Source organism: Mercenaria mercenaria, chromosome 6 (genome assembly GCF_021730395.1).
Source record: "Mercenaria mercenaria strain notata chromosome 6, MADL_Memer_1, whole genome shotgun sequence".
Taxonomy (NCBI): domain Eukaryota; kingdom Metazoa; phylum Mollusca; class Bivalvia; order Venerida; family Veneridae; genus Mercenaria; species Mercenaria mercenaria.
Genome location: NC_069366.1, coordinates 80,776,119 through 80,802,149, shown reverse-complemented (window position 1 = coordinate 80,802,149; position 26,031 = coordinate 80,776,119). Strand labels below are relative to the sequence as shown.

At 34.8% G+C, this 26,031-nt stretch overlaps 1 protein-coding gene across 13 annotated transcripts in view; it reads left to right on the top strand.

The window, feature by feature from the left end:
• Window positions 1-26,031, top strand: part of LOC123548413 (uncharacterized) — an 81,870-nt gene that overhangs the window by 47,386 nt on the left and 8,453 nt on the right. For 3 of the 13 annotated variants that reach the window (XM_053546457.1, XM_053546458.1, XM_053546456.1), the window contains exons 4-11: window positions 12,628-12,714; window positions 13,112-13,183; window positions 16,056-16,142; window positions 16,544-16,615; window positions 18,469-18,546; window positions 18,949-19,020; window positions 21,346-21,417; window positions 23,814-23,900. In XM_053546457.1, coding sequence (XP_053402432.1) covers window positions 12,628-12,714; window positions 13,112-13,183; window positions 16,056-16,142; window positions 16,544-16,615; window positions 18,469-18,546; window positions 18,949-19,020; window positions 21,346-21,417; window positions 23,814-23,900 — 627 coding nt within the window. The other 10 variants (XM_053546460.1, XM_053546463.1, XM_053546451.1 and 7 more) reach the window with 10 other exon arrangements.

Sequence of the window (26,031 nt, the reverse complement as noted above, 5' to 3'; positions counted from 1 at the left end):
TCAAAATTTACAGAAGGTCTTTGGAACTCAAAGAAATGTATGTGTATTATGTTGAAATTTCAATGAATCGACAGAATGACCCCCAGGTCTTTTTAACTTTCTTCATACTTCATAGAAAAATAATTGTACATATACTGCGATTTATTTCGAATTTCTACATAATTTCCAATAAAATGAAATAGTTTCTGTGCTTTTTAAAAGAAATTAAAATGTTCACTTTCCTTAGTATTGGACCTTTAATTGAATTGAATTGAATTGTATTTTATTACAGGATTTTCCTTGCTTCTTTGCTTGTTGTACCTGCATTACTTGTGTTATGCTTTATGATTGTATGTTCGCTATATAACTTATGTTTGCTGTAACTATCGAGATGCTGGTGCTAATCAGGTCACCTTGAATCTAATGCAAGTTGATAGGTGTTTTAGTACTTTCTTAAATAAGACACACTTGTGCTGTTTTTCATCTTAGTTTTTTATCCCATGTTTATCTTAAGGCATTTCTTAGACTACGGTCAAGATTAGCACCAGTACCTCGGTTTTTCTTTTTATATGTAAATGTGCTATTACATTATATTGTTTTAATAATATGTGTGCAAATGCTTTAACTCATACTAAAATTGTGTATCAAGTGTTATATATTTGTTAAATAAGTCGGTAAATAGCTATTCATAGCTAATGTTGATTTGTTCTGCCATACCGACAGTAAATAAAACTTGTATTGTATTGTATTGTATTGTATTGTAACAAAGGTCATGCTTAGACTGTCCTAAAGAATGCATGTTACATTTTTAGCCCACCATCATCATCATCATTCAAATCACTCTGCGTCCGTGGTCCGTCCGTCCGTCATTCCGTCCGTCCGTCAGTCAGTCCGTCCGTCCGTCCGTCCGTCCGTTAACAATTTCTCGTTATCGCATCTCCTCAGAAACTACTGGGGGATTTTGACCAAACTTTGTCAGAATGATGTATTGGTACCTTAGTTGTGTCCCCATGAAAATCAGACCGGTTCAACAATTGTTAAGTGAGTTATGGCCCTTTGTTTATTTCTATAATTTACATATATTTATATAGGGAAAAACTTTGAAAATCTTTTTGTCCAAAACCACAGAGCCTAGGGCTTTGATATTTGGTATGAAGCATCATCTAGTGGTCCTCTACCAAGATGATTCAAATTATTTCCCTGGGGTCAAATATTGCCCTGCCCCGGGGGTAACATGGTTTATATAGACTTTTATAGGGGAAAACTTTGAAAAACCTCTTGTCCAAAACCACAGAGCCTAGGGCTTTGATATTTTGTATGTGACATCATCTAGTGGTCTTTAACTAAGATTGTTCAAATTATCCCCCTAGGGTCAAATATGGGCCCGCCCTGGGGGTCATATGGTTTACATAGACTTATATAGGGAAAAACTTTGAAAATCTTCTTGTCCAACCACAGAGCCTAGGGCTTTGATATTTAGTATGAAGCATCATCTAGTGGTCCTCTACAAAGATGATTCAAATTACTTCCCTGGGGTCAAATATGGCCCCGCCGCGGGGGTCACATGGTTTATATAGACTTATATAGGGAAAAACTTTGAAAAACCTCTTGTCCAAAACCACAGAGCCTAGGGCTTTGATATTTTGTATGTGACATCATCTAGTGGTCTTCAACTAAGATTTTTCAAATTATCCCCCTAGGGTCAAATATGGCCCCACCCTGGTGGTCATATGGTTTACATAGGCTTATATAGGGAAAAACTTTGAAAATCTTCTTGTCCAACCTCAGAAACTACAGGGGGGGATTTTGACCAAACTTTGTCAGAATAATGTATTGGTACCCTAGTTGTGTCCCCCTGAAAATCAGACTGGTTCAACAATTTATGAGTGAGTTATGGCCCTTCGTTTATTTCTATAATTTACATAGATTTATATAGGGAAAAACTTTGAAAATCTTCTTGTCCAAAACCACAGAGACTAGGGCTTTGATATTTGGTATGAAGCATCATCTAGTGGTCCTCTACCAAGATGATTCAAATTATTCCCCTGGGGTCAAATATGGCTCCGCCGTGGGGGTCACATGGTTTATATAGACTTATATAGGGGAAAACTTTGAAAAACCTCTTGTCCAAAACCACAGAGCCTAGGGCTTTGATATTTTGTATGTGACATCATCTAGTGGTCTTCAACTAAGATTGTTCAAATTATCCCCCTAGGGTCAAATATGGCCCCGCCCTCGGGGTCATATGGTTTACATAGACTTATATAGGGAAAAACTTTGAAAATCTTTTTGTCCAAACCACAAAGCCTAGGGCTTTGATATTTGTAATGTAGCATCATCTAGTGGTTCTCTACCAAGTTTGTTAAAATTATCCCCCTAGGGTCAAATATGGCCCCGCCCCGAGGGTCACATGGTTCATATAGACTTATATAGGGAAAAGCTTTTAAAATCTTCTTGTCAATAACTACAACATTCAAATTTGGACCACATGTATATTTTTGAGTGGCAAGATGAACCTTGACATGAGTTGACCTTGATTTTGACCTAGTGACCTATTTTCACATTTCTGTAGCTATAGCCTTCAAATTTGGACCACATGTATATTTTTGAGTGGCAAGATGAACCTTGACATGAGTTGACCTTGACATTGACCTAGTGACCTACTTTCACATTTTGGAAGGTACAGGCTTCAAATTTGGACCACATGCATATAGTTTTGTGTTCCGAAATGAAATTTGACCTTGATTTTGACCTAGTGACCTACTTTAATATTTCTCAAGCTACAGCCTTCAAATTTGGACCACATGCATAGTTTTGTGTACCGAAACAAACTTTGACCTTTACATTGACCTAGTGACCTAGTTTTACATTTTTGAAGATTAGGCTTCAAATTTGGACCACATGCATAGTTCTGTGTTCCGAAATAAAATTTGACCTTGATTTTGACCTAGTGACTTACTTTCACATTTCTCAAGCTACAGCCTTCAAATTTGGACCACTTGCATAGTTTTGTGTACCGAAATGAACTTTGACCTTAAGATTGACCTAGTGACCTACTTTCACATTTCTGTAGCTACAGGCTTTAAAGCCCGCCCGCTTAGCTCAGTAGGTAGAGCGTCGGTCTACGGATCGCGGGGTCGTGAGTTCGATCCTCGGGCGGGGCGTATGTTCTCCGTGACTATTTGATAAACGACATTGTGTTTGAAATCATTAGTCCTCCACCTCTGATTCATGTGGGGAAGTTGGCAGTAACTTGCGGAGAACAGGTTTGTACTGGTACAGAATCCAGGAACACTGGTTAGGTTAACTGGCCGCCGTTACATGACTGAAATACTGTTGAAAAACGGCGTTAAACCCAAAACAAACAAACAAACAGGCTTCAAATTTAGACCACATGCATAGGATTGTGTACCGCAACAAACTTTGACCTTGACATTGACCTAGTGACCTACTTTCACATTTTTGAAGGTACAGGCTTCAAATTTGGACCACATGCATAGATTTGTGTTCTGAAGTGAAATTTGAGCTTGATTTTGACCTAGTGACCTACTTTCACATTTCTCAAGCTACAGCCTTCAAATTTGGACCACTTGCATAGTTTTGTGTACCGAAATGAACTTTGACCTTAAGATTGACCTATTTACCTACTTTCACATTTCTGTAGCTACAGCTTTCGAATTTAGACCACATGCATAGGATTGTGTACCGCAACAAACTTTGACCTTGACATTGACCTAGTGACCTACTTTCACAGTTTTTAAGGTACAGGCTTCAAATTTGGACCACATGCATAGATTTGTGTTCTGAAGTGAAATTTGACCTTGATTTTGACCTGGTGACCTACTTTCAGATTTCTCAAACTACAGCCTTCAAACTTGATGCGCATGCATAGTTTTGTGTACAAAGAACTTTGTCCTTGAAATTGATCTGGTGACCTACTTTCACATTTCTCAAGCTACAGCTTTCGAATTTGGACCACATGCACAGTGTTGTGTACGGAAATGAAAATTTGTCCTTGAGCTAGTCAATAAGTCTTGAAATTTAGAACACTCAAAAATGGCACATTGGTGGGCGCCAAGATCACTCTGTGATCTCTTGTTACTTTTTGAGAGTATTTTCAGAGAATTAGGCTAGACATAAAAATCTCAAGGACGAATATTCATTAAGAAAAGCTACGTTCGAAGAAAGAACCTCCCCCTCAAACAAAGATAGTATGGATTTAACATTCCATTTCATATACACGAACAAAATAAAATATATAGACAACAAGAAAGAAACGGACACACACACACACAAAGGAAAAAAGTGGAGCACAGATTTGGAAGAGTCAGTTGCAAGTACCGTATAGCGGGTTAATTCTGCGGGTTTTTATTTCTGCTAAATCTGTGGGTCGAGGTTGTCACGCAGAAATAAATTCCGCACACTACAAGCAGATTTTTTTAACGCAGAAAAAACTTTGATATTCACTTAATATAATGACCCGTTATCTTTATTTTATGAGGTTTTCGTCTACTGTCAAGTTATTCACACGGTATCGATTGTTGTTGATTGCTTTTGTAATTGTATCAATCTTTTGTCCACGAATGAATGGTTAACGTTTAAGGCAAGGCATGTAATCTTTACAAGTGCATATCACATATTCACATTCAAAGGGGTACCCCAAGGATCTATATTAGGACCTTTGCTATTAAACATTTTTATAAATGATATCTTTTACTTTATAGAAAAAAGCATATTATACAATTATGCAGATGATAACACCTTATCTTTTCATTCACCAGATTTTGACAATTTAACCATATTTTACAAAGTGAGAGTAATATCCTTATAGATTGGTTTAATTTTAATAAGATGCAAGCAAATCCTGATAAATTTCAATCAATAGCAGTTGGTAAAAAATCTTTTGCAAAGAATCCGGTTTTTAAAACTGGTTCGAATAGCATTACGTGTGAAAAAACAGTTAAATTATTAGGTGTTGATATTGATTTTAAGCTAAACTTTAATTTCCATATTGGTAATATTTGTAAACAAGCAGGTAGGCAATTAAATATTCTTCAAAGACTTGGAAATAACCTGAACAAGCTTAACAAACTTACAATTTTTCATACATTTATACTTTCAAACTTTAATTTCTGCCCGATGGCATGGCACTTTTGTTCAGAATACAACACTAAAAAAATGGAAAAACTGCAAGAAAGGGCATTAAGATTTGTATACAATGATTACTCTTCCAGTTATAAAGAGCTCCTAACAAAAGTAAATTTACCTAGTTTACATATTAGAAGAATGAGAATAATGGCAATGCAAACTTACAGAATTTTCAATGAAATTTCACCAGTTGTTCTTTCAGATCTTGTTATTAAAAGAAATTCAAGTTTTAACTTCAGGTATTCAAATATTTTACAGGTCCCTAGAGTAAAAACAACAACCTACGGTAAGAATTCTTTTAGGTATGCTGCCCCCGTGCTGTGGAACTCTTTACCAGACGATTACAGAACTGCAACAAGCTTCAATCAGTTCAAGAGGATGATGTCCTCATGGACAGGAGCTGACTGTAGGTGTGTTGCATGTTCGTAAGGAGGAACACAGCACAGGGGTTGCTGCCAATATTTGTTCAATGCAAATTTTGTGTATGTCCTCCCTTATGTATTTATGAATTGTCTTTCCTTGCTTTTTGTTCTCATTTATTTGCTGATTTGTTTTTTGTTTGCTCTGTGCTAATACAATGTATCATTATTACTTTGCTCTTTTCTCATTTATTTGCTGATTTGCTTTTTGTTTGGTCTGTGCTAATGAAATGTATTATTATTATTTTGCTGATTTATTGCTTAAATGTGCTTGCCTTTGTTCCCATCACACTTGCATGTACTTGTAGATGTATCATTTAATCAGCTTATAATGCTCCTTGTGTTTGTTTCTTTATGTCTACTGCTTATTGTTTTTAATCCTTAAATGTTTTTGTAATTTGTACGTCTATGAAGGAGTTGCTGATCAGTTCTTTCTAAATCTGATTTGGGGTGATAATAGGTCTTTTAACACCATTTTCTACAATACACAGTTGTGTCCTTTTTTCTTTTCAGTGTCTTACACAGATCTTTTTTATAGCAGCTTTTAGACCCTTATGTCAAGATCAGCAAATCCAGCATAGCTTTAATCATAACCTGCTTGAGTTGTCTCTCTTTTTTTACAGCTTTTCTATAATATGTTCTTACTGTTTTCATCATGTTGTTATAGTCGGTTCAAAAGCTCTTCAGAGCTTATGTAATAATGTTGCTTTCTTGCCGACTTTAAATAACAATTATCTTATCGTATCTTATCTTATCTTATATCACTCTAGGTTTATGAAAAGTTAAACAAACTAATTAATGTGTGTTGTTACTGTTGTACTAATAAACTTTGATAATGTGGCAGTTGGGTCCAATAAGTCCAGGGATGTTCAAAGATGATCCGTCATAGATCTATTTAAAGCAAATATTGGATTTACCTGTATTGGAAAATATTCAGTGTCGATTGGATTTAGGTCAACTGCCACATTATTAAAGTTTATTATCCCCCATCGATGAAATCGGAAGGGGGGTATTGAAATGGCGTTGTCCGTCCGTCAGTCCGTCCGTCCGCAGTTATTTCTCAGTAACTACTTGGTAGAATTTCATGAAACTTGAAATAAACATGAACCAACATACTGCGATGATGCCCGTCAAGTTTTTTTTTGATTGGTCAATTTCCCTCAGAGTTACTGCCCTTGATTTAATAAAAAATGTCCGTCTGCAGCTATTTCTCAGTAACTAACAGGTAGAATTTCATAAAATTTGAAATAGACATGAACCAAGATACTTTGAAAGGTCAATTTCCGTCAGAGTTATTGCCCTTGATTTAATGAAAAATGTCCGTCTGCAGCCATTTCTCAGTAACTAGCAGGTAGAATTTCATCAAACTTGAAACAGACATGAACCAAGATACTGCGACGATGCCCTTCAAGGTTTTTTTCGATTGGTCAATTTTCCATATAGTTATTGCCCTTTAATTGTTTAAAAATCCACAGATCTGTACATAACAAACCAAGCAATTGGAAGAATTTCATTAAACTTCTTTCATTCGTTTCCATGAACATTTATTATAAACATGTGATGTTGTGTACCTACACCTTGTCACCACCTTACCTTGGTCCCCCCCCCCCCCCCACCATTTTTTTATTTTTATTTTTTTTTTTCATTTCTCATTTTCTATCAATATTTATAATCAACATGTTAACTGTTGTATCCTCACCCCCCCCCCCCCCCTCCCCCAGCCCCACCCAAACAAACCATTCATTTTCTTTTAATTTGATTTTGACTAATGAAATTATTTGCTTCTTGGTAACATTCTTAACTTTTTGCTGGATATATTTTTTTGCCGTTCCTCAACTCTGACCCTTTCGGCGGGGGATTCCAATTCATCGAATTTGCTTGTTAGTAACTGAATGGACCGTGAACGGACTATGTACTAATAAACTTTGATAATGTGGCAGTTGACCTGAATACAATCGACACTGTTTATTGTCCAATACAGGTAAATCCAATAATTGCTTTGCAATAGATCTATTGCGGATTATCGACCTATTGGACTCAACTGCCACATTATCAAAGTTTATTAGTACTAGATTCTGCATTTGTATATATTTGTAAATAAATCGTAAATTTTTCTACCAGCAGTGTTACATTTTATGAAATGTCTTTCAAAAATGAATTACTGGTACTAGACCTACAGTATTTATTCTTAACTCTGATTTTTGATCATGAACAGTAATGAAAAGAAATCAGATTTAAACATAAATCAGCTGCGCCAACTTCACTGCCCTAGATTCCGACTAGATAATGCCACCAAGACAAAACTGACGAGAACGATATGCATTTGAGTCATTGATTATGACGTAGTAAATGCGGTAGCTATTTCCCAGGCACAGACTTTACTTCCGGTTTATGCAAACCGCAAACATTTATTCCTGCTTTTCTCGAAGGTCGAAGAAATATAAAAAAAACGCAGAAAAAAACTAGGCATATTTTATGACGAAACCGCAGAATGTTTTGCCGGCAGAATTAACCCGCTATACGGTACATTTTTAAAATACAAAATGTTTCTGTATTTAGAGAAGTCCATAATAAGCCTAGAAGTGAAAAAATGACCATTAACGTTTTTTCTAATGTTGAGCTGAAACTACATGTAGGATCCTCAGGTTGGAATTTTGCCCTGATCATCACTTAGGAGCCAGGAAAATCGTTGTATGCAGTCATTTTTACATAAAAATGCTTATTCTCAGGTTCCTATAGCATGAATAGAAGTAAGTATATGGGGACAAAGATGTGCCGATATTTACAATCTGTTGTTGCCAGACACAAAACGAAGCATACTGCTGCTTACATCATTTTTAAAAATATTAGAATTTTCTAGCCCCCATTGTGGCTATTTAATAAACTCTACCTACCAAAAACGTAGCTAGTTGGAGAAATTGGCGGTACGTATTCACATGAACATTAGTGATCCTTTTCGGGTAATGAAATACTTACAATAATAAAATGTAATTATCAGATGTGCAGTGTCATTGTGACATTTACTGAAGTGGACACACCCTAGGTGTCATATGAGATGCAGTTTTAAAATCATTGGTACATGAAACGCTAACCTCAAGGTTCAGCAGCGGAAACCTAAATACTTGCCAACACGCTCCCCCGATACCAGATTTGTTAAAAACGACGTTGACTTTTATCTCTGACTAGCTGAATCAAGTGATCTGACTGCTGCCAGGGGTAAATTCCAATGAAATGTTACAAGAGTTTCACTAAAAAATCAGATAAATAAAGAAATGTTATGGGTGACATTGATTATGAATATAGACCTGCTATATTAACAACTATATTAGCAAACATTAAAGATTTATCTGGTCTGGGACCAATATTCACACTATATGGTATATTAGTTAAAGTTCCACTTACACCCTATTAAAGAGACGTGAATACCCCAATACGTATAAAATGGTGAATCATAAATCGTTATATACTGAACATATTTCGGCAATGATTCTGATAACTAATAACTACTTGTCAATCTAAATGATCATGAAATGTGAGTAATTTAAACCCCTTTGGAGCCTCACATTTTTTTCTTGGTACAAATAACTACATAAGATCAAATATTTAATTGCTGAAGAAAATAGTTTGGTACATTTTATGATTTACAACATCTGAAAAGAACCCGGCAATTTACCAAAAATTATCGACGAACTTTAAAAGTTTTCATATCAATTATTCTACAAAAAACATGTCCCCATAGGGATGCCATTTTTATTATTTTGTGAATTAGAATCCCTGTTACTCACATGAACTTTAAATACCCAACCTTACTATCGTGAAGATTTCAAAAATCGTGCAAAAACAATACACATATTAATTAGGCGATGCCTATCTAAAATTTCAAAATCTTTACAAAAAAAACCTGTAAGGGCCTCATTTTCCAAAATAATTAGTGTGATGAACATGTTTATTCATATTACAATACATTTTATTTAAAACAGGATACATTTCATCAAATAATGATGAAATGAAATCTTTCTTTATTTTTTTTAAAAAACTAACCGTCCACATTTTGGGCCTCACAAAAAATACAAAAAAAAGGGGGTTTTTAGCCTGGTATCAACCCTGGTTGAACAAAAGAAACAACAACAAACGTTTTGAGGTATGATACCATATTGTACTAAACAATGTCTACGGATTTGTTAACCAGACCTCTTTTCCCAGTTAGCCAACTGTCTAAATTAATATGTTATCATGTCCAGTGTATATAATATCTTTTCAGAGTGATGTATTATTTTGTTAGACCTCAAAGTAACATGCTATCATGTCCAGTGAACATACTATCTTGTCAGAGTGACGTTCTGTTTTGTTAAACGACCATCCTGTTTTCTCAAAGTTACATGCGTTCATGGCCCATGTATATCCTATCTTGCCAGAGTGACTTACTTACTGTACTTACTTGCTTACGGAAACGACAGATTTAACAGGATTTCAAGTTTTGAAACCAAAACTTTGTATCACTGTGGTCTTTAGATACAGAACCTACTTTATAGTTTTGTCATATACAAATTTTAACTTTCGTTAATTCATTCTGAAATAATTATGTTTCGCGATATAATCTTCTTAAGTGGTTTCCTACAAAGATTTGCATCTTCCTTGTTTAGAGATTATTCTACCATGAGCGAAATCCTAGGACTGGCGACCAATAAGTTTACAAAAATAAATTGAATACAGTTCTCAATATTTCTGTTACACGTTTATTTTCAAGCGGGTAATTGTGTATAAATTGCGATCATACATTTAGTCACAGTGAGTCACATCTAGCCGTAAGCCTTTGTTAAAAATCGATCATATATAATTAAGTGAGCTATATCATTCTGAAATCATTTTCTGCGATCATTTTTACCTCACCTGAGCAATGCTCAGGTAAGTATTTGTGATCGCTCGATGTCCTGCGTTGGTCGTCTGTCGTGTCTGTCTGTCTGACAACATTTAGCTTGTGTATGCGATAGAGGCTGTATTTTTCTACTGATCTTCATGAAAGTTTGTCAGAATGATTATCTTGAAAAAATCTAGGCCTATTTCGAAATTGGGTCATCGGGGGTCAAACGCTAGGTCACTAGGTCAAATCAAAGAAACACCTTTTGTATGCGATAGAGGCTGTATTTTTCAATTGATCGTCGTGAATTTTGGTTAGAATAATTGCCTTGATGAAATCTAGGCTAAGTTTGAAAATAGGTCATCCGAGATCAAAAACTAGGTCACTAGGTCAAATCAAATAAAAAGATTGTGTATGCGATAGAGGCTGTATTTTTCAACTGATCTTCATGAAATTTTGTCAGAATAATTACCTTGATGAAATGTAGGAAAAGTTTGAACATTGATCATCTGGGATCAAAAACTAGGTCACTAGGTCAGGTCAAAGAAAAACCTTGTGTATGCGATAGAAGCTGCATTTTTCGATTGATCTTCATGAGATATAATCAGAATGACTGTATTGATGAAATCTAGGTCAAGTTTGAACATGGGTCACCTTGAATTAAAAACTAGGTCACTAGGTCATATCAAAGAAAAAATTTGTGTATGCAATAGGGATTGCATTTTACACAGAATCTTCATGAAGTTTGATCACAATATTTGTCTGGATAAAATCTAGGTCATGTTTGAATGTGGGTTATCTAGTTTCAAAAACTAGGTCACCTGGTCAAACTAAAAAAAAAACTTGTGTACGCAATAGGGGCTGCATTTTACACTGGATATTCATAAAATTTGGTCAGAATGATAGCCTTGATGAAATCTAGGAGAAGTTTGAACACGGGTCATCTGGGGTCCAAAACTAGGTCACTAGTTCAAATCAAAGGAAAACCTTGTGTATGCGATAGAGGCTGCATTTTACACTGGATTTTCATAAAATTTAGTCAGAATGGTTGCTTTGATGAAATCTAGGTATAATTTGAATACGGGTAATCTGGGGTCAGAAACTAGGTCACAAGGTCAAATCAAAGGAAAACATTGTGCAACAGAGGCTGTAATTTTTCAATTGGTCTTCATGAAATTTAGTCTGAATGGTAGCCTTGATGAAATCTAGGTCATGTTAGAATATGGGTCATCTGGGGTCAAAAACTAGGTCACTAGGTTAAATCAAAGAAAATACTTGTTTACACTCAAGATTTTTGCTCCAGTATAATGAAAATTGGTCGGAGTATTTGTTTCCATGAAATCACTAGGTCAAACACGTTTACACTGTTATGATGTGTTTCTCAGGTGAGCGACCTAGGGCCATCTTGGCCCTCTTCTTATCTATTTAGTTTTAAATTCGATACTGAAAACACATTTCCAAACATATATATGTACACAAACATCCTAAATTCAGTATAAACATAGTGCATATTGAAAGCAACAAATACATAAATGACCACAATATGATCTTGCACTAGCATTAAAAAAATCGGGGGCAACAAAATATGCTCACGTACTGCGAACAAAGGCTCAATAAACAGTATTTGTATATCAAACTGATTTATAAAACGAACTGACTAAACGTAGATTGAATTTATATTTCCTTATCCAACCCCTTAGTGCACCAATGTGCTTTTCGTGAGTTCGAGAAAACTTTGTTTAAAGGTTTAAGACCTTAAAGACGTTGTATTAAAATACTTTATTATTCCTTTATTTCAGCGTGGTATATCTCTTATTTTTATTACATAGACATGTTAATTATTTAATTAGACTATATTAAGTCATGAGTTATACCACCTATTGTAGTTTAATTATGCCCTTCTGTTTCAAAGTAAAAAGAATCAAGGATAAATAGCCAACAGAGACGCAGCGTTCCAAAAATGCAGCATGTCCGATGCGCAACCTACAGCACGCTATCGTGCAAAAGAAGCATGCGGTCGGACACAAACCTAACACACATAGACACAGACAAACACACGCACATACTAGGACTTATTAACAGGGACAAACGAACAAACAAAGCAATACAGTGGGACAACGTCTTGGAATAGTCAGTGGCAAAACCATCACTTTGGAGCTACAGTTTAAATGTATTTATAATATATTAAAATTTCAAAAGACATATTTATTTTATCTACTAAAGGTGTGCTAATGCCAATGCCAGCTGGTGCAATAAGAAAGCCGCATCCTTATGACGAAATTTACCTTCCCGAAAGTGAAGAAAGTGAAGGTATCGATATACTCGCTTTGATTTGTATATCATCAAGACATTTTACAAAAAGAAATATGCCTTTGAATTGTTTATCATAAATTCATTCAACAAATATGCTTCCATTTTCTGATGCCTACAAAGATTGTTTTTAATATTAAGAGTCAAAATAATATGTTGTCGATCCGACGATGATCAACGATTTCAAACATAAGAAAGCAGGGCGATTTGACAATAGAGTTTGGAATGCATTTAAAGTATTGTATAGTATATAAGAAGCTGGATCTTTAAGATTACAGATGATTAGTCAAAATAAAGCCAAATACGAAAGAAAAAATGCAATGGAGAACTCTTGTATTTTAATGTATCTTATAGTATGTTCAAGTTTGAAATGACGGATTGATTTTATCTATTACAGTCATGTCAATGCCAGAAGGTGTTAGAAGAAAGCGGCACTCCTATGACGAAGTAGACATTCCTGACAACAAAGGTAATGATAAAAATGCCATATACATAATTGATGTTAACAGTGTTTTCCTGGCCTTTTTTTGATTGATTGATTGATTGATACACAAACATCCTAAATTCAGTATAAACATAGTGCATATTGAACGCAACAAATATATAAATGACCACAATATGATTTTGCACTAGCACTAAAAGAATTGGTAACTTATTAACAAATGCCTGATACTACAAAATCTGAAATGGGAATTAATGCAGCCCAAGATACATTTTTTAGATTTTGTATCAAACTCCACGGGGCCAAAAGAATATGCTCGTTATTACCCGAGTTTGTTATAAACATACAGCGAACAAAGTCCCCATAAACAGTATTTGTATATCAAACGGATTTATAAAACGAACTGACTAAACGTAGATTGAATTTATATTTCCTTATCCAACCCCTTAGTGCAGTGCACCAGTGTGCTTTTTGTGATTTCGAGAAAACTTTGTTTAAAGGTTTAAGACCTTAAAGACATTGTAATGAAATAGTTTACTATTCATTTACTTCAGTGTGGTATATCTCTTATCTATATTACACAGACATGTCAGTTATTTACTTAGACTATATCATAGTCCTGAGTAATACCTCCTTTAGCATTTTAAATATGCCCTTCTGTTTCAAAGCAAAAAGATTAAAGGATAAATATCCAACAGAGACGCAGCGTTCCAAAAATGCAGCATGCCCGATGCGCAACCTACAGCACGCAATCGTGCACAAGAATTACGCGGTCGGACACAAACCTAACACACATAGACAAACATATGCACGCACAGACAAACACACGCACAGACTAGGACTTATTAAGTGCAAACGAACAAACAAAGCAGTACAGTCGGGCACCGTCTTGGAGAAGTCAGTGGCAAAACCATCACTTTGGAGCTTCAGTTTAAATGTATTTATACTATATTAAAATTTCAAAACACATATTTATTAGTCCCCTACTGGTTGAAAACCAGTTTCGGGGACTATAGGAATGCACTTTTCCGTCATACCGTCCGTCCGTCCGCAATTTCGTGTCCGGTCCATAACTCTGTCATCCATGAAGGGATTTCAATATTACTTGGCACAAATGTTCCCCATGATGAGACGACGTGTCATGCGCAAAACCCGGACCCCTAGCTCAAAGGTCAAGGTCACAATTGGAGGTCAAAGGTCAACAGGGCTTTTTTTCCTGTCCGGTCCACAACTCTCCCATCATTGAAGGGATTTTAGTATTACTTGGCACAAATGTTCCCCATGATGAGATGATGTGTCATGCGCAAATCCCGTATCCCTAGCTCAAAGGTCAAGGTCACAATTGGAGGTCAAAGGTCAACAGGGCTTTTTTCCTGTCCGGTCCATAACTCTCCCATCCATGAAGAGATTTTAATATTACTTGGAACAAATGTTCCCCATGAGGAGACGACGTGTCATGCGCAAAACCTGGACCCCTAGCTTAAAGGTCAAGGTCACAATTGGAGGTCAAAGGTCAACAGGGCTTTTTTCCTGTCCGGTCCATAACTCTCCCATCTATGAAGGGATTTTAATATTACTTGGCACAAATGTACCTCATAATAAGACGACGTGTCATGCACAACTTTCAGACCCCTAGCTCAAAGGTCAAGGTCACACTTAGCAGTCAAATGTTAACATAGCATGAAGAGGGTCTGTTTTGTGTCCGGTCCGTAACTCTGACATTCATTAAGTGATTTTAATATCACTAAGCACAAGTGTTCCCCATGATGAGACGACGTGTCATGCGCAAAACCCGGACCCCTAGCTCAAAGGTCAAGGTCACAATTCGGGGTCAAAGGTCAACAGAGTTTTTTTCTTGTCCCGTCCATAACTCTGCCATCCATGAAGGGATTTTAATATTACTTGGCACAAATTTTCCCCATGATGAGACAACATGCCATGCGCAAAGCCCAGACCCTTAGCTCAAAGGTCAAGGTCACAATTGGAGGTCAAAGGTCAGTAAGGTTTTTTCCCTGTCCGATCCAGAACTCTGTCATCCATCAAGGGATTACAATATTACTTGGCATAAATGTTTCCCATGATGAGACGACGTGTCATGCGCAACACCCAGTACCCTAGCTTAAAGGTCAAGGTCACACTTTGAGATCAAAGGTCAAGAGGATGTTTTTCCTGTCCGGTCTATAACTTTGTCATGCAAAGCAGGATTTAGATATCAGTTGGCACAAATATTCCCCTGGATGAGATAACATGTCATGCGCAAGAACCAGGTCCCTAGGTCTAAGGTCAAGGTCATATTTAGAGGTCAAAAGTCAGATTCAAGAATGACTTTGTACGGAACATTTCTTCATCATGCATGGAGGGATTTTGATGTAACTTGGACCAAATGTTCACCACTATGAGGCACCCTTGTTTTTAGAATTATGCCCTTTGTTGTTACTTTAAATAGATTTTATTGTAACTTTTTTATTACTGGCGGTAGAGAAAAATCGTGACCACTTTTCTGTGGTACAGCATGCATGTTACATCCAATATTTAGGTGTATTTTGACCTATCTCTACCTGGTAAAGAGTTTCTTGTGGACTTATATTATACAGATTTTTTTTGATTTTTTTTTAAAGATTAATTTCCCTTTGTTGTTACTATAAATAACTTACATGATAACATTTTTATAATCAGCCAAAAAAATTCAATATGAAAACAACTGTGGGTTTTTATACATGCACATTCTAATCCAAGTGTGTTGTTATAACATATTACATGTGTAGTACAATATTGTTTATACATCATTGACAGATATCAGTTCATTATGTTATACTGCAGTAGAGAAAATTAGGTGCCTTCCAGTAGGGGACTTTGTATTGCATGGCAATACTTCATTCACTTGTTTTATCTATTAAAGGTGTGCTAATGCCAATGCCAGCTGGAGTAATAAGAAAGCCGCATCCTTATGACGAAATTTATATTCCCGAAAGTGAAGAAAGTGAAGGTATCGATATACTAACTTTGATTTGTATATCATAAAGACATTTTACAAAAAGAAATATGCCTTTGAATTGTTTATCATAAATTCATTCAACAAATATACTTCCATTGTCTAATGCCTACGAAGATTGTTTTTAATATTAAGAGTCCAAATAATATGTTGTCGATCCGACGATGATCAACACTTTCAAACATAAGAAAGCAAGACGATTTGCCAATAGAGTTTGAAATGCATTTAAAGTATTGTATAGTATATAAGAAACTAGAACTTAAGGATTACAGATGATTAGTAATGATAAAGCCAAATAAGAAAGAAAAGAAAAAATGCAATGGAGAACTCTTTTTTTTAAATATATCTTATAGTATGTTAAAGTTTAAAATGACGGATTGATTTATCTATTACAGTTATGCCAATGCCAGAATGTGTTAGAAGAAAGCAGCATTCTTATGACGAAGTGGACATTCCTGACAATGAAGGTAATGATAAAATTGTCATATACATAATTGATGTTAACAGTGTTTTCCTGACCTTTTATGATTGATTTTATTCTGATTCTTTAAGATCAAGTGATGTACAAATGCCATTTTGTTAGACTAACTACATGGGTGACTTTTAAAGAAATTAATCGTCACGCCATAAAGCAGTGATGGAAAATCAATTTCATCACTTGCCTTTCACCGATGTTTGTTCGACACATTGCTCGGGGTGTAAAATGTTTATGTCAGGAATCCGTCCAGTTGGTTTACAAAAGATCGTAACAAATGTATATAATATCTTTTCAGAGTGACGTATTATTTGTTAGACAAGTATCATATTTTCTCAAATGTCCAGTGAACATACAATCTTGTCAGAAGACGTACTGTTTTGTTAAACGACCATCCTGTTTTCTCCTGTTACATGCTATCATGGCCCAGGTATATCCTATCTCGCCAGAGTGACTTACTTACTGTTCTTACTTACTTACGTAAGCGATAGATTTAACAGGATTTCAAGTTTTGAAACCAAAGCTTTGTATCACTGTAGTCTTTAAATACAGAACTTACTTTCTAGTTTTGCCATATACACATTTTAACTTTTGTTGATTCGTTCTGAAATAATTATGTTTTGACATATAATCTTGTTAAGTGTTTTCCTAAAAAGAATTGCATCTTCCTTGTTTAGAGATTATTCTACTATGAGCGAAATCCTAGGACTGGCGAACAATAAGTGTACAAAGATAAATTGAATACAGTTCTCAATATTTCTGTTACACGTTTATTTTCAAGCGGGTAATTGTGTGTGATCACACATTTAGTCACAGTGGGTCACATTTAGCTGTAAGCCTTTGTTAAAAATCGATTATAGATAATTAAATGAGCTATATCGTTCTAAACTCATTTTCTGTGATCATTTTTATCTATTTAGTTTTAAATTCGATACTGAAAACACATTTCCAAACATATATATGTACAGAAACATTTTAAATTCAGTATAAACATAGTGCATATTGAACGCAACAAATATATAAATGACCACAATATGATCTTGCACTAGCATTAAAAAAATTGGTAACTAATCAACAGATGCCTGATTCAACAAAATCTGAAATGGGAGTTAATGCAGCTCAAGATACATTTTTTAGATTTTGTATCAAACTCCACGGGGCCAACAGAATATGCTCGTTATATCCCGGGTTTGTTATAAACGTACAGCGAACAAAGTCCCCATAAACAGTATTTGTATATCAAACTGATTTATAAAACGAACTGACTAAACGTAGACTGAATTTATATTTCCTTATCCAACCCCTTAGTGCACCAATGTGCTTTTGTGATTTCGAGAAAACTTTGTTTAAAGGTTTAAGACCTTAAAGACATTGTAATAAAATAGTTCACTATTCATTTACTTCAGTGTGGTATATCTCTTATTTATATTACACAGACATGTGAGTTATTTACTTAGATTATATCATAGTCATGAGTAATATCTCCTTTAGTAGTTTAATTATGCCCTTCTGTTTCAAAGTAAAAAGATTAAAGGATAGATATCCGACAGAGACACAGCGTTCCAAAAATGCAGCATGTCAGATGCGCAACCTACAGCACGCAATCGTGCACAAGAATCATGCGGTCGGACACAAGCCTAACACACATAGACAATTATATGCACGCACAGACAAACACACGCACAGACTAGGACTTATTAACAAGTACAAACGAACAAACAAAGCAATACAGTGGGGCACCGTCTTGGAATAGTCAGTGGCAAAACCATCACGTTGGAGCTACAGTTTAAATGTATTTATACTATATTAAAATTTCAAAAGAAATATTTATTTTATCTACTAAAGGTGTGCTAATGCCAATGCCAGCTGGAGTAATAAGAAAGCCGCATCCTTATGACGAAATTTTCTTTCCCGAAAGTGAAGGTATCGATATACTAACTTTGATTTGTATATCATAAAGATATTTTACAAAAAGAAATATGCCTTTGAATTGTTTATCATAAATTCATTCAACAAATATGCTTCCATTGTCTAATGCCTACGAAGATTGTTTTTAATATTAAGAGTCCAAATAATATGTTGTCGATCCGACGATGATCAACACTTTCAAACATAAGAAAGCAAGACGATTTGCCAATAGTGTTTGAAATGCATTTAAAGTATTGTATAGTATATAAGAAACTAGATCTTAAAGATTACAGATGATTAGTAATGATAAAGCCAAATAGGAAAGAAAAGAAAAAATGCAATGGAGAACTCTTTTTTAAAAATATATCTTATAGTATGTTAAAGTTTGAAATGACGGATTGATTTTATCTATTACAGTTATGCCAATGCCAGAAGGTGTTAGAAGAAAGCGGCATTCTTATGACGAAGTGGACATTCCTGACAATGAAGGTAATGATAAAATTGTCATATACATAATTGATGTTAACAGTGTTTTCCTGACCTTTTATAATTGATTTTATTGTGATTCTTTAAGATCAAGTGATGTACAAATGCCATTTTGTTAGACTAACTACATGAATGACTTTTAAAGAAATTAATCGTCACGCCATAAAAGCAGTGATGGAAAATCAATTTTATCACTTGCCTTTCACCGATGTTAGTTCGACACATTGCTCGGGGTGTAAAATGTTTATGACAGGAATCCGTCCAGTTGGTTTACAAAAGATCGTAACAAATGTATATAATATATTTTCAGAGTGACGTATTATTTTGTTAGACAACCATCATATTTTCTCAAATGTCCAGTGAACATACTATCTTGTCAGAGAGACGTACTATTTTGCTAAACGACCATCCTGTTTTCTCAAAGTTACATGCTATCATGCCCCAGGTATATCCTATCTTGCCAGAGTGACTTACTTACTTACTTACGGAAGCAATAGATTTAACAGGATTTCAAGTTTTGAAACCAAAGCTTTGTATCAGTGTGGTCTTTAAATACAGAACTTACTTTATAGTTTTGCCATATACACATTTTAACTTTTGTTGATTCGTTCTGAAATAATTATGTTTCGCCATATAATCTTGTTAAGTGTTTTCCTAAAAAGAATTGCATCTTCCTTGTTTAGAGATTATTCTACTATGAGCGAAATCCTAGGACTGGCGAACAATAAGTGTACAAAGATAAATTGAATACAGTTCTCAATATTTCTGTTACACGTTTATTTTCAAGCGGGTAATTGTGTATAAATTGCGATCACATATTTAGTCATAGTGGGTCACATTTAGTTGTAAGCCGTTGTTAAAAATCGATTATAGATAATTAAATCAGCTATATCATTCTAAACTCATTTTCTGTGATCATTTTTATCTATTTAGTTTTAAATTCGATACTGAAAACACATTTCCAAACATATATATGTACATAATCATTCTAAATTCAGTATAAACATAGTGCATATTGAATGCAACAAATATATAAATGACCACAATATGATCTTGCACTAGCATTTAAAAAAACTGGTAGCTAATTAACAGATGCCTGATTCTACAAAATCTGAAATGGGAATTAATGCAGCCCAAGATACATTTTTTAGATTTTGTATCAAACTCCACGGGGCCAACAGAATATGCTCGTTATATCCCGAGTTTGTTATAAACGTACAGCGAACAAAGTCCCCATAAACAGTATTTGTATATCAAACTGATTTATAAAACGAACTGACTAAACGTAAATTGAATTTATATTTCCTTATCCAACCCCTTAGTGCACCAGTGTGCTTTTATGATTTCGAGAAAACTTTGTTTGAAAGTTAAAGACCTTAAAGACATTGTAATAAAATAGTTTACTATTCATTTACTTCAGTGTGGTATATCTCTTATTTATATTACACAGACATGTGAGTTATTTACTTAGACTATATCATAGTCATGAGTAATACCTCCTTTAATAGTTTAATTATGCCCTTCTGTATCAAAGTAAAAAGATTAAAGGATAAATATCCAACAGAGAAGCATCGTTCCAAAAATGTAGCATGCCCGATTCGCAACCTACAACACGCAATCGTGCACAAGAATTATGCGGTTGGACGCAAGCCTAACACACATAGACAAACATATGCACACACAGACAAAAACATGCACAGACTAGGACTTACTAACAAGGACAAACGAACAAACAAAGCATTACAGTGGGGCACCGTCTTGTAATAGTCAGTGGGAAAACCATCACTTTGGAGCTGCAGTTTAGATGTATTTATAGTATATTAACATTTCAAAAGACATATTTATTTTATCAGTTAAAGGTGTGCTAATGCCAATGCCAGCTGGAGTAATAAGAAAACCGCATCCTTATGACGAAATTTACATTCCCGAAAGTGAAGAAAGTGAAAGTATCGATATACTAGCTTTGATCTGTATATCATCAAGACATTTTACAAAAGGAAATATGCCTTTGAATTGTTTATCATAAATTCATTCAACAAATATGCTTCCATTTTCTAATGCTTACGAAGATTGTTTTTAATATTAAGAGTCCAAGTAATATGTTGTCGATCCGACTATGATCAACACTTTCAAACATAAGAAAGCAAGGCGATTTGCAAATAGTGTTTGAAATGCATTTAAAGTATTGTATAGTATATGAGAAACTAGATCTTAAGGATGAGATAAAGCCAAATACGAAAGAAAAAATGCAGTGAAAAACTCTTTTTTTTAAATATATCATATAGTTAGTTAAAGTTTGAAATGACGGATTGATTTTATCTATTACAGTTATGTCAATGCCAGACGGTGTTAGAAGAAAGCGGCACTCCTATGACGAAGTGGCCATTCCTGACAATAAAGGTAATGATAATAATGTCATATACATAATTGATGTTAACAGTGTTTTCCTGACCATTTTTTCATTGATTTTATTCTGATTCTTTAACATCAAGTGATGTACAAAATGCCTTATTCCTTTATACTAACTACATGATAGACTTTTTAAAGAACTTAGTCGTCATGTCATTAAAACAGTGATGGAAAATCAATTTAATCAATTGCCTTTCACCGATGTTGGTTCGATACATTGCTTGGGGTGTAAACTTTTTATGTCAGGAATCCGTCCAGCTGGTTTACAAAAGATCGGTGGCTCGCCTATGCCTGAAACAATGCCTGGGGGTCTTCCTCTGCAATCAAAGCCTGACAAAATGGACATATGACCTAAATTTTGTCAATGTGACTAACCCCAGCACCAAGATTTTAAATTCTAAGGATTTCAATGACGTTTGATATAGTAGCATTAAAATTCTATAAACCTTTCATATTTAATGGTCATTCTTTTAATGGTGTCCGTCAATTCAATAAATTAAAATCTTGTCTTTTGGGGCCCCACAAAAACTTTAAAAAAATGGGGTTTTGAGCCTGGTATCCTCCCTGGTTGAATAGAAGAAACAATAACAAACGTTTTGAGGTATGATACCATATCATACAAAACAGTACCTTCGGATCTGTTAACCAGGCCTCTTTTCCCAGTTAGCCAACTGTCTAAATTAATATGCTATCATGTCCAGTGTATATAATATCTTTTCAGAGTGACGTATTATTTTTTTAGACAACAAACATATTTTCTCAAAGTAACATGCTATCATGTCCAGTGAACATACTATCTTGTCAGAGTGACGTACTATTTTGTTAAACGACCATCCTGTTTTCTCAAAGTTACATGTTATTATAGTCCATGTACATATTATCTTGTCAGAGTGACGTACTATTTTGTTAAACGACCATCCTGTTTTCTCAAAGTTACATGTTATTATAGTCCATGTACATACTATCTTGTCAGAGTGACGTACTGTTTTGTTAAACGACCATCTTGTCTTCTCAAAGTGACATGTTATTATAGCCCATGTACATACTATCTTGCCAGAGTGACTTACTTACTGTACTTACTTACTTACGAAAACGATAGATTTAACAGGATTTCAAGTTTTGAAACCAAAGCTTTGTATCACTGTGGTCTTTAAATACAGAACTTACTTTATAGTTTTGCCATATACACATTTCAACTTTTGTTGATTCATTCTGAAATAATTGTATTTCGCGATATAATCTTGTTAAGTGTTTTCGTACAAAGATTTGCATCTTCCTTGTTTACAGATTTCTGTTACACGTTTATATTCAAGCGGGTAATTGTGTATAAATTGCGATCACACATTTAGTCATAGTGGGTCACATCTAGCAGTAAACCTTTGTTAAAAATCGATCATAGATAATTAAGTGAGCTGTATCATCTGAAATCATTTTCTGCGATCATTTTTATCTATTTAGTTTTAAATTCGATACTAAAAACACATTTCCAAACATATATATGTACACAAACATCCTAAATTCAGTATAAACATAGAGCATGTTGAAAGCAACAAATATATAATGACCACAATATGATCTTGCGCTAGCATTAAAAACATTTGGTCAGTTATTAACAAATGCCTGATACTACAAATCCTGAAATGGGAATGCAGCTCGAAATACATTTTTTAGATTTTGTATCAAACTCCTCGGGGCCAACAGAACATGCTCGTTATATCCCGAGTTTGTTATAAACGTACAGCGAACAAAGTCCCCATAAACAGTATTTGTATATCAAACTGATTTATAAAACGAACTGACTAAACGTAAATTGAATTTATATTTCCTTATCCAACCCCTTAGTGCAGTGCACCAGTGTGCTTTTTGTGATTTCGAGAAAACTTTGTTTTAAGGCTTAAGACCTTAAAGACATTGTACTAAAATAGTTTGTTATTCATTTACTTCAGTGTGGTATATCTCTTATTTATATTACACAGACATGTCAATTATTTTTAATTTGACTGTATCATAGTCATGAGTTATACCTCCTTTCGCTGTTTAATTATGCCCTTCTGTATCAAAGTAAAAAGAATCAAGGATAAATATCCAACAGAGACGCAGCGTTCCAAAAATGCAGCATGCCCGATGCGCAACCTACAGCACGCAATCGTGCACAAGAAGCATGCGGTCGGACACAAGCCTAGCACACATAGACAAACTTATACACACACAGACAAACACACGCACAGACTAAGACTTATCAACAAGGACAAACGAACAAACAAAGCAATACAGTGGGGCACCGTCTTGGAATAATCAGTGGCAAAACTATCACTTTGGAGCTACAGTTTAAATGTATTTATAGTATATTAAAATTTCAAAAGACATATTTATTTTATCTATTAAAGGTGTACTAATGCCAATGCCAGCTGGTGTAATAAGAAAGCCGCATCCTTATGACGAAATTTACATTCCCGAAAGTGAAGAAAGTGAAGGTATCGATATACTAACTTTGATTTGTATATCATAAAGACATTTTACAAAAAAATTCATTCAACAAATATGCTTCCATTTTCTAACGCCTACGAAGAATATTTTTAATATTAAGATGGGTCGATACCTTATTCATCAAATATGACATTCCTTCCGATTTTGATGGAACTTGGTCCAACTATAGCGCTATGGTTCCTTTTTTGTTTTTCAGTCGTCTTGGCAACAATAAATAATCAGTGATGACGTCACGAACGTCGCAACGTAGGGCGCAAAAATGCTCAAAATCCGCCGTAATAGGTCTTCTAAAATATCTAATTAAGATTTAAAATAAGCGAAACTTCACAATATGATACTTTATCTAATTCACATATGGACTAGTGTGTTTTTAAGTGGTATCGCACCACATTACAACGGACATTTATAATTTTATTGAGCAACCCATTTCCTTCTGATATAAAATTTTGACAAAAAATCGGCAAATATACGGAAAAATGACATCTTTAAAAATCTACAGGCCCATTAAAAGTCTGATTTTCAGCACAAGTGATCAATTTGCAAATGAAATGTCAAATAAAAAAGGGAACTTTACGTTTTCAGTTTTTCACAATACTGTGTTGAAGACAAACTGTCCTTCCGATTTTTGGACTTTTGTACGTAAAACGCAACGTTTTATCGACGTTGCTTATTGTTTGCATCGTTGTGCTTTGGACGTTTGCATTATATCTTAGGTCCATTTCAACTGTATTCATGAGCCAACAACTTAGGGAAATTATTATGCATCATTGACGCACTACCAGCTATCTGGGTACACGCAAGAACATTTTCCTTCCTTTTTAACTACAAGTCGCTACTTAACTGACCGCGATACACGGAACCTAATTTTGACATCACCGATCTAAGAAATATGATCTTTCCTTTTATTTATGTTCATTTAATATTTCGTTTTGTTTTTTTTTGTCTCGTTCCCGCTGAATTTGCAGTCAGTGTCCTTAATCCCGCCCTTCATTCGCACGTGTATTCTGTCTGGCACGTTGCGCGTATGAGTATCTTAGTAATGGCTGTTTCGCATACGCACCAAAAACTGAACCGGGGAAAAAGAAATAGAATGTAGCTAAATGACATCGAAGCAGGCCGAAACGAAAACATGCGTAAATTGAGTATTTTTTTTCTTGCATGTAAATCACTTTTCCCTAATATTAGTCGAATTTTTACATGCCGCACGACTACTTAAAACAGGCGTACAGATTCATCGTGCAATTCCACACAAAATCATATGTTGATAAATCAATGCTACCGATTTCATTATCCAATGCCGACGGAATTGTTATATCGTCATCATCGATATTAAGGACATATCTGCCTCAGGTATTTTGATATATTTGTGAAGCACTAGCCGATTCGGAAACCTTTTTTTCCACAACAAAATGTGTAAATCTCTAAGAAAACCAACAGTATAATATTCCCAGCAGTCATTCTCGTTTGCAATTATGTGAAGTCACTAATGTTGCATACAATTATATTTACTACAGAGTTACGCAAATGTTTTCTCTTCTAATACATGGCTTAACATGTATTTGAACTACATTTTTCAGTTAAATCGCTTATGCATCACTGCAAAGTTAAACTGTAAAAAATCGCGAACATCGGTTTCTTTAAAATACCTGCATGCTTATCTGATTTGCAATATGAACTTATCTTCTGTTAGTTTCCAGTCATATTTTGCCCCCAGATTAATGTAAATAATAGACAGACCTATCATAAATAAGTGCATTTTTGCAGTTAGAAGTATTAATGACAAAGCCAGCATCGTAAAAAGAATTTTTTAAAAACCTACATTACGCTGAAGTAAAACAAAAATGTGACATGCGAAATATTTCACACCTTTTCCTAAATATAACCAGTATCTATGTTATTTCTTTTTTTTTGTCGTAGGATCTAGAGGTCAATGCCTTTAAAAGAAGATTACTAAAACATGTACTGCTTGAAATCATTAAAAAAAGTTAAAGTTAAAGTTTCTTGTTTAACGTGGGTAGTCGACGAAAGTCCCCACCTGGAATGGATGGAACAACTTATTTCCAGCCGAGCCCACGGCAGGTGTCATATTTACCTCCCCAGCATCCAGTCTAGGCGATG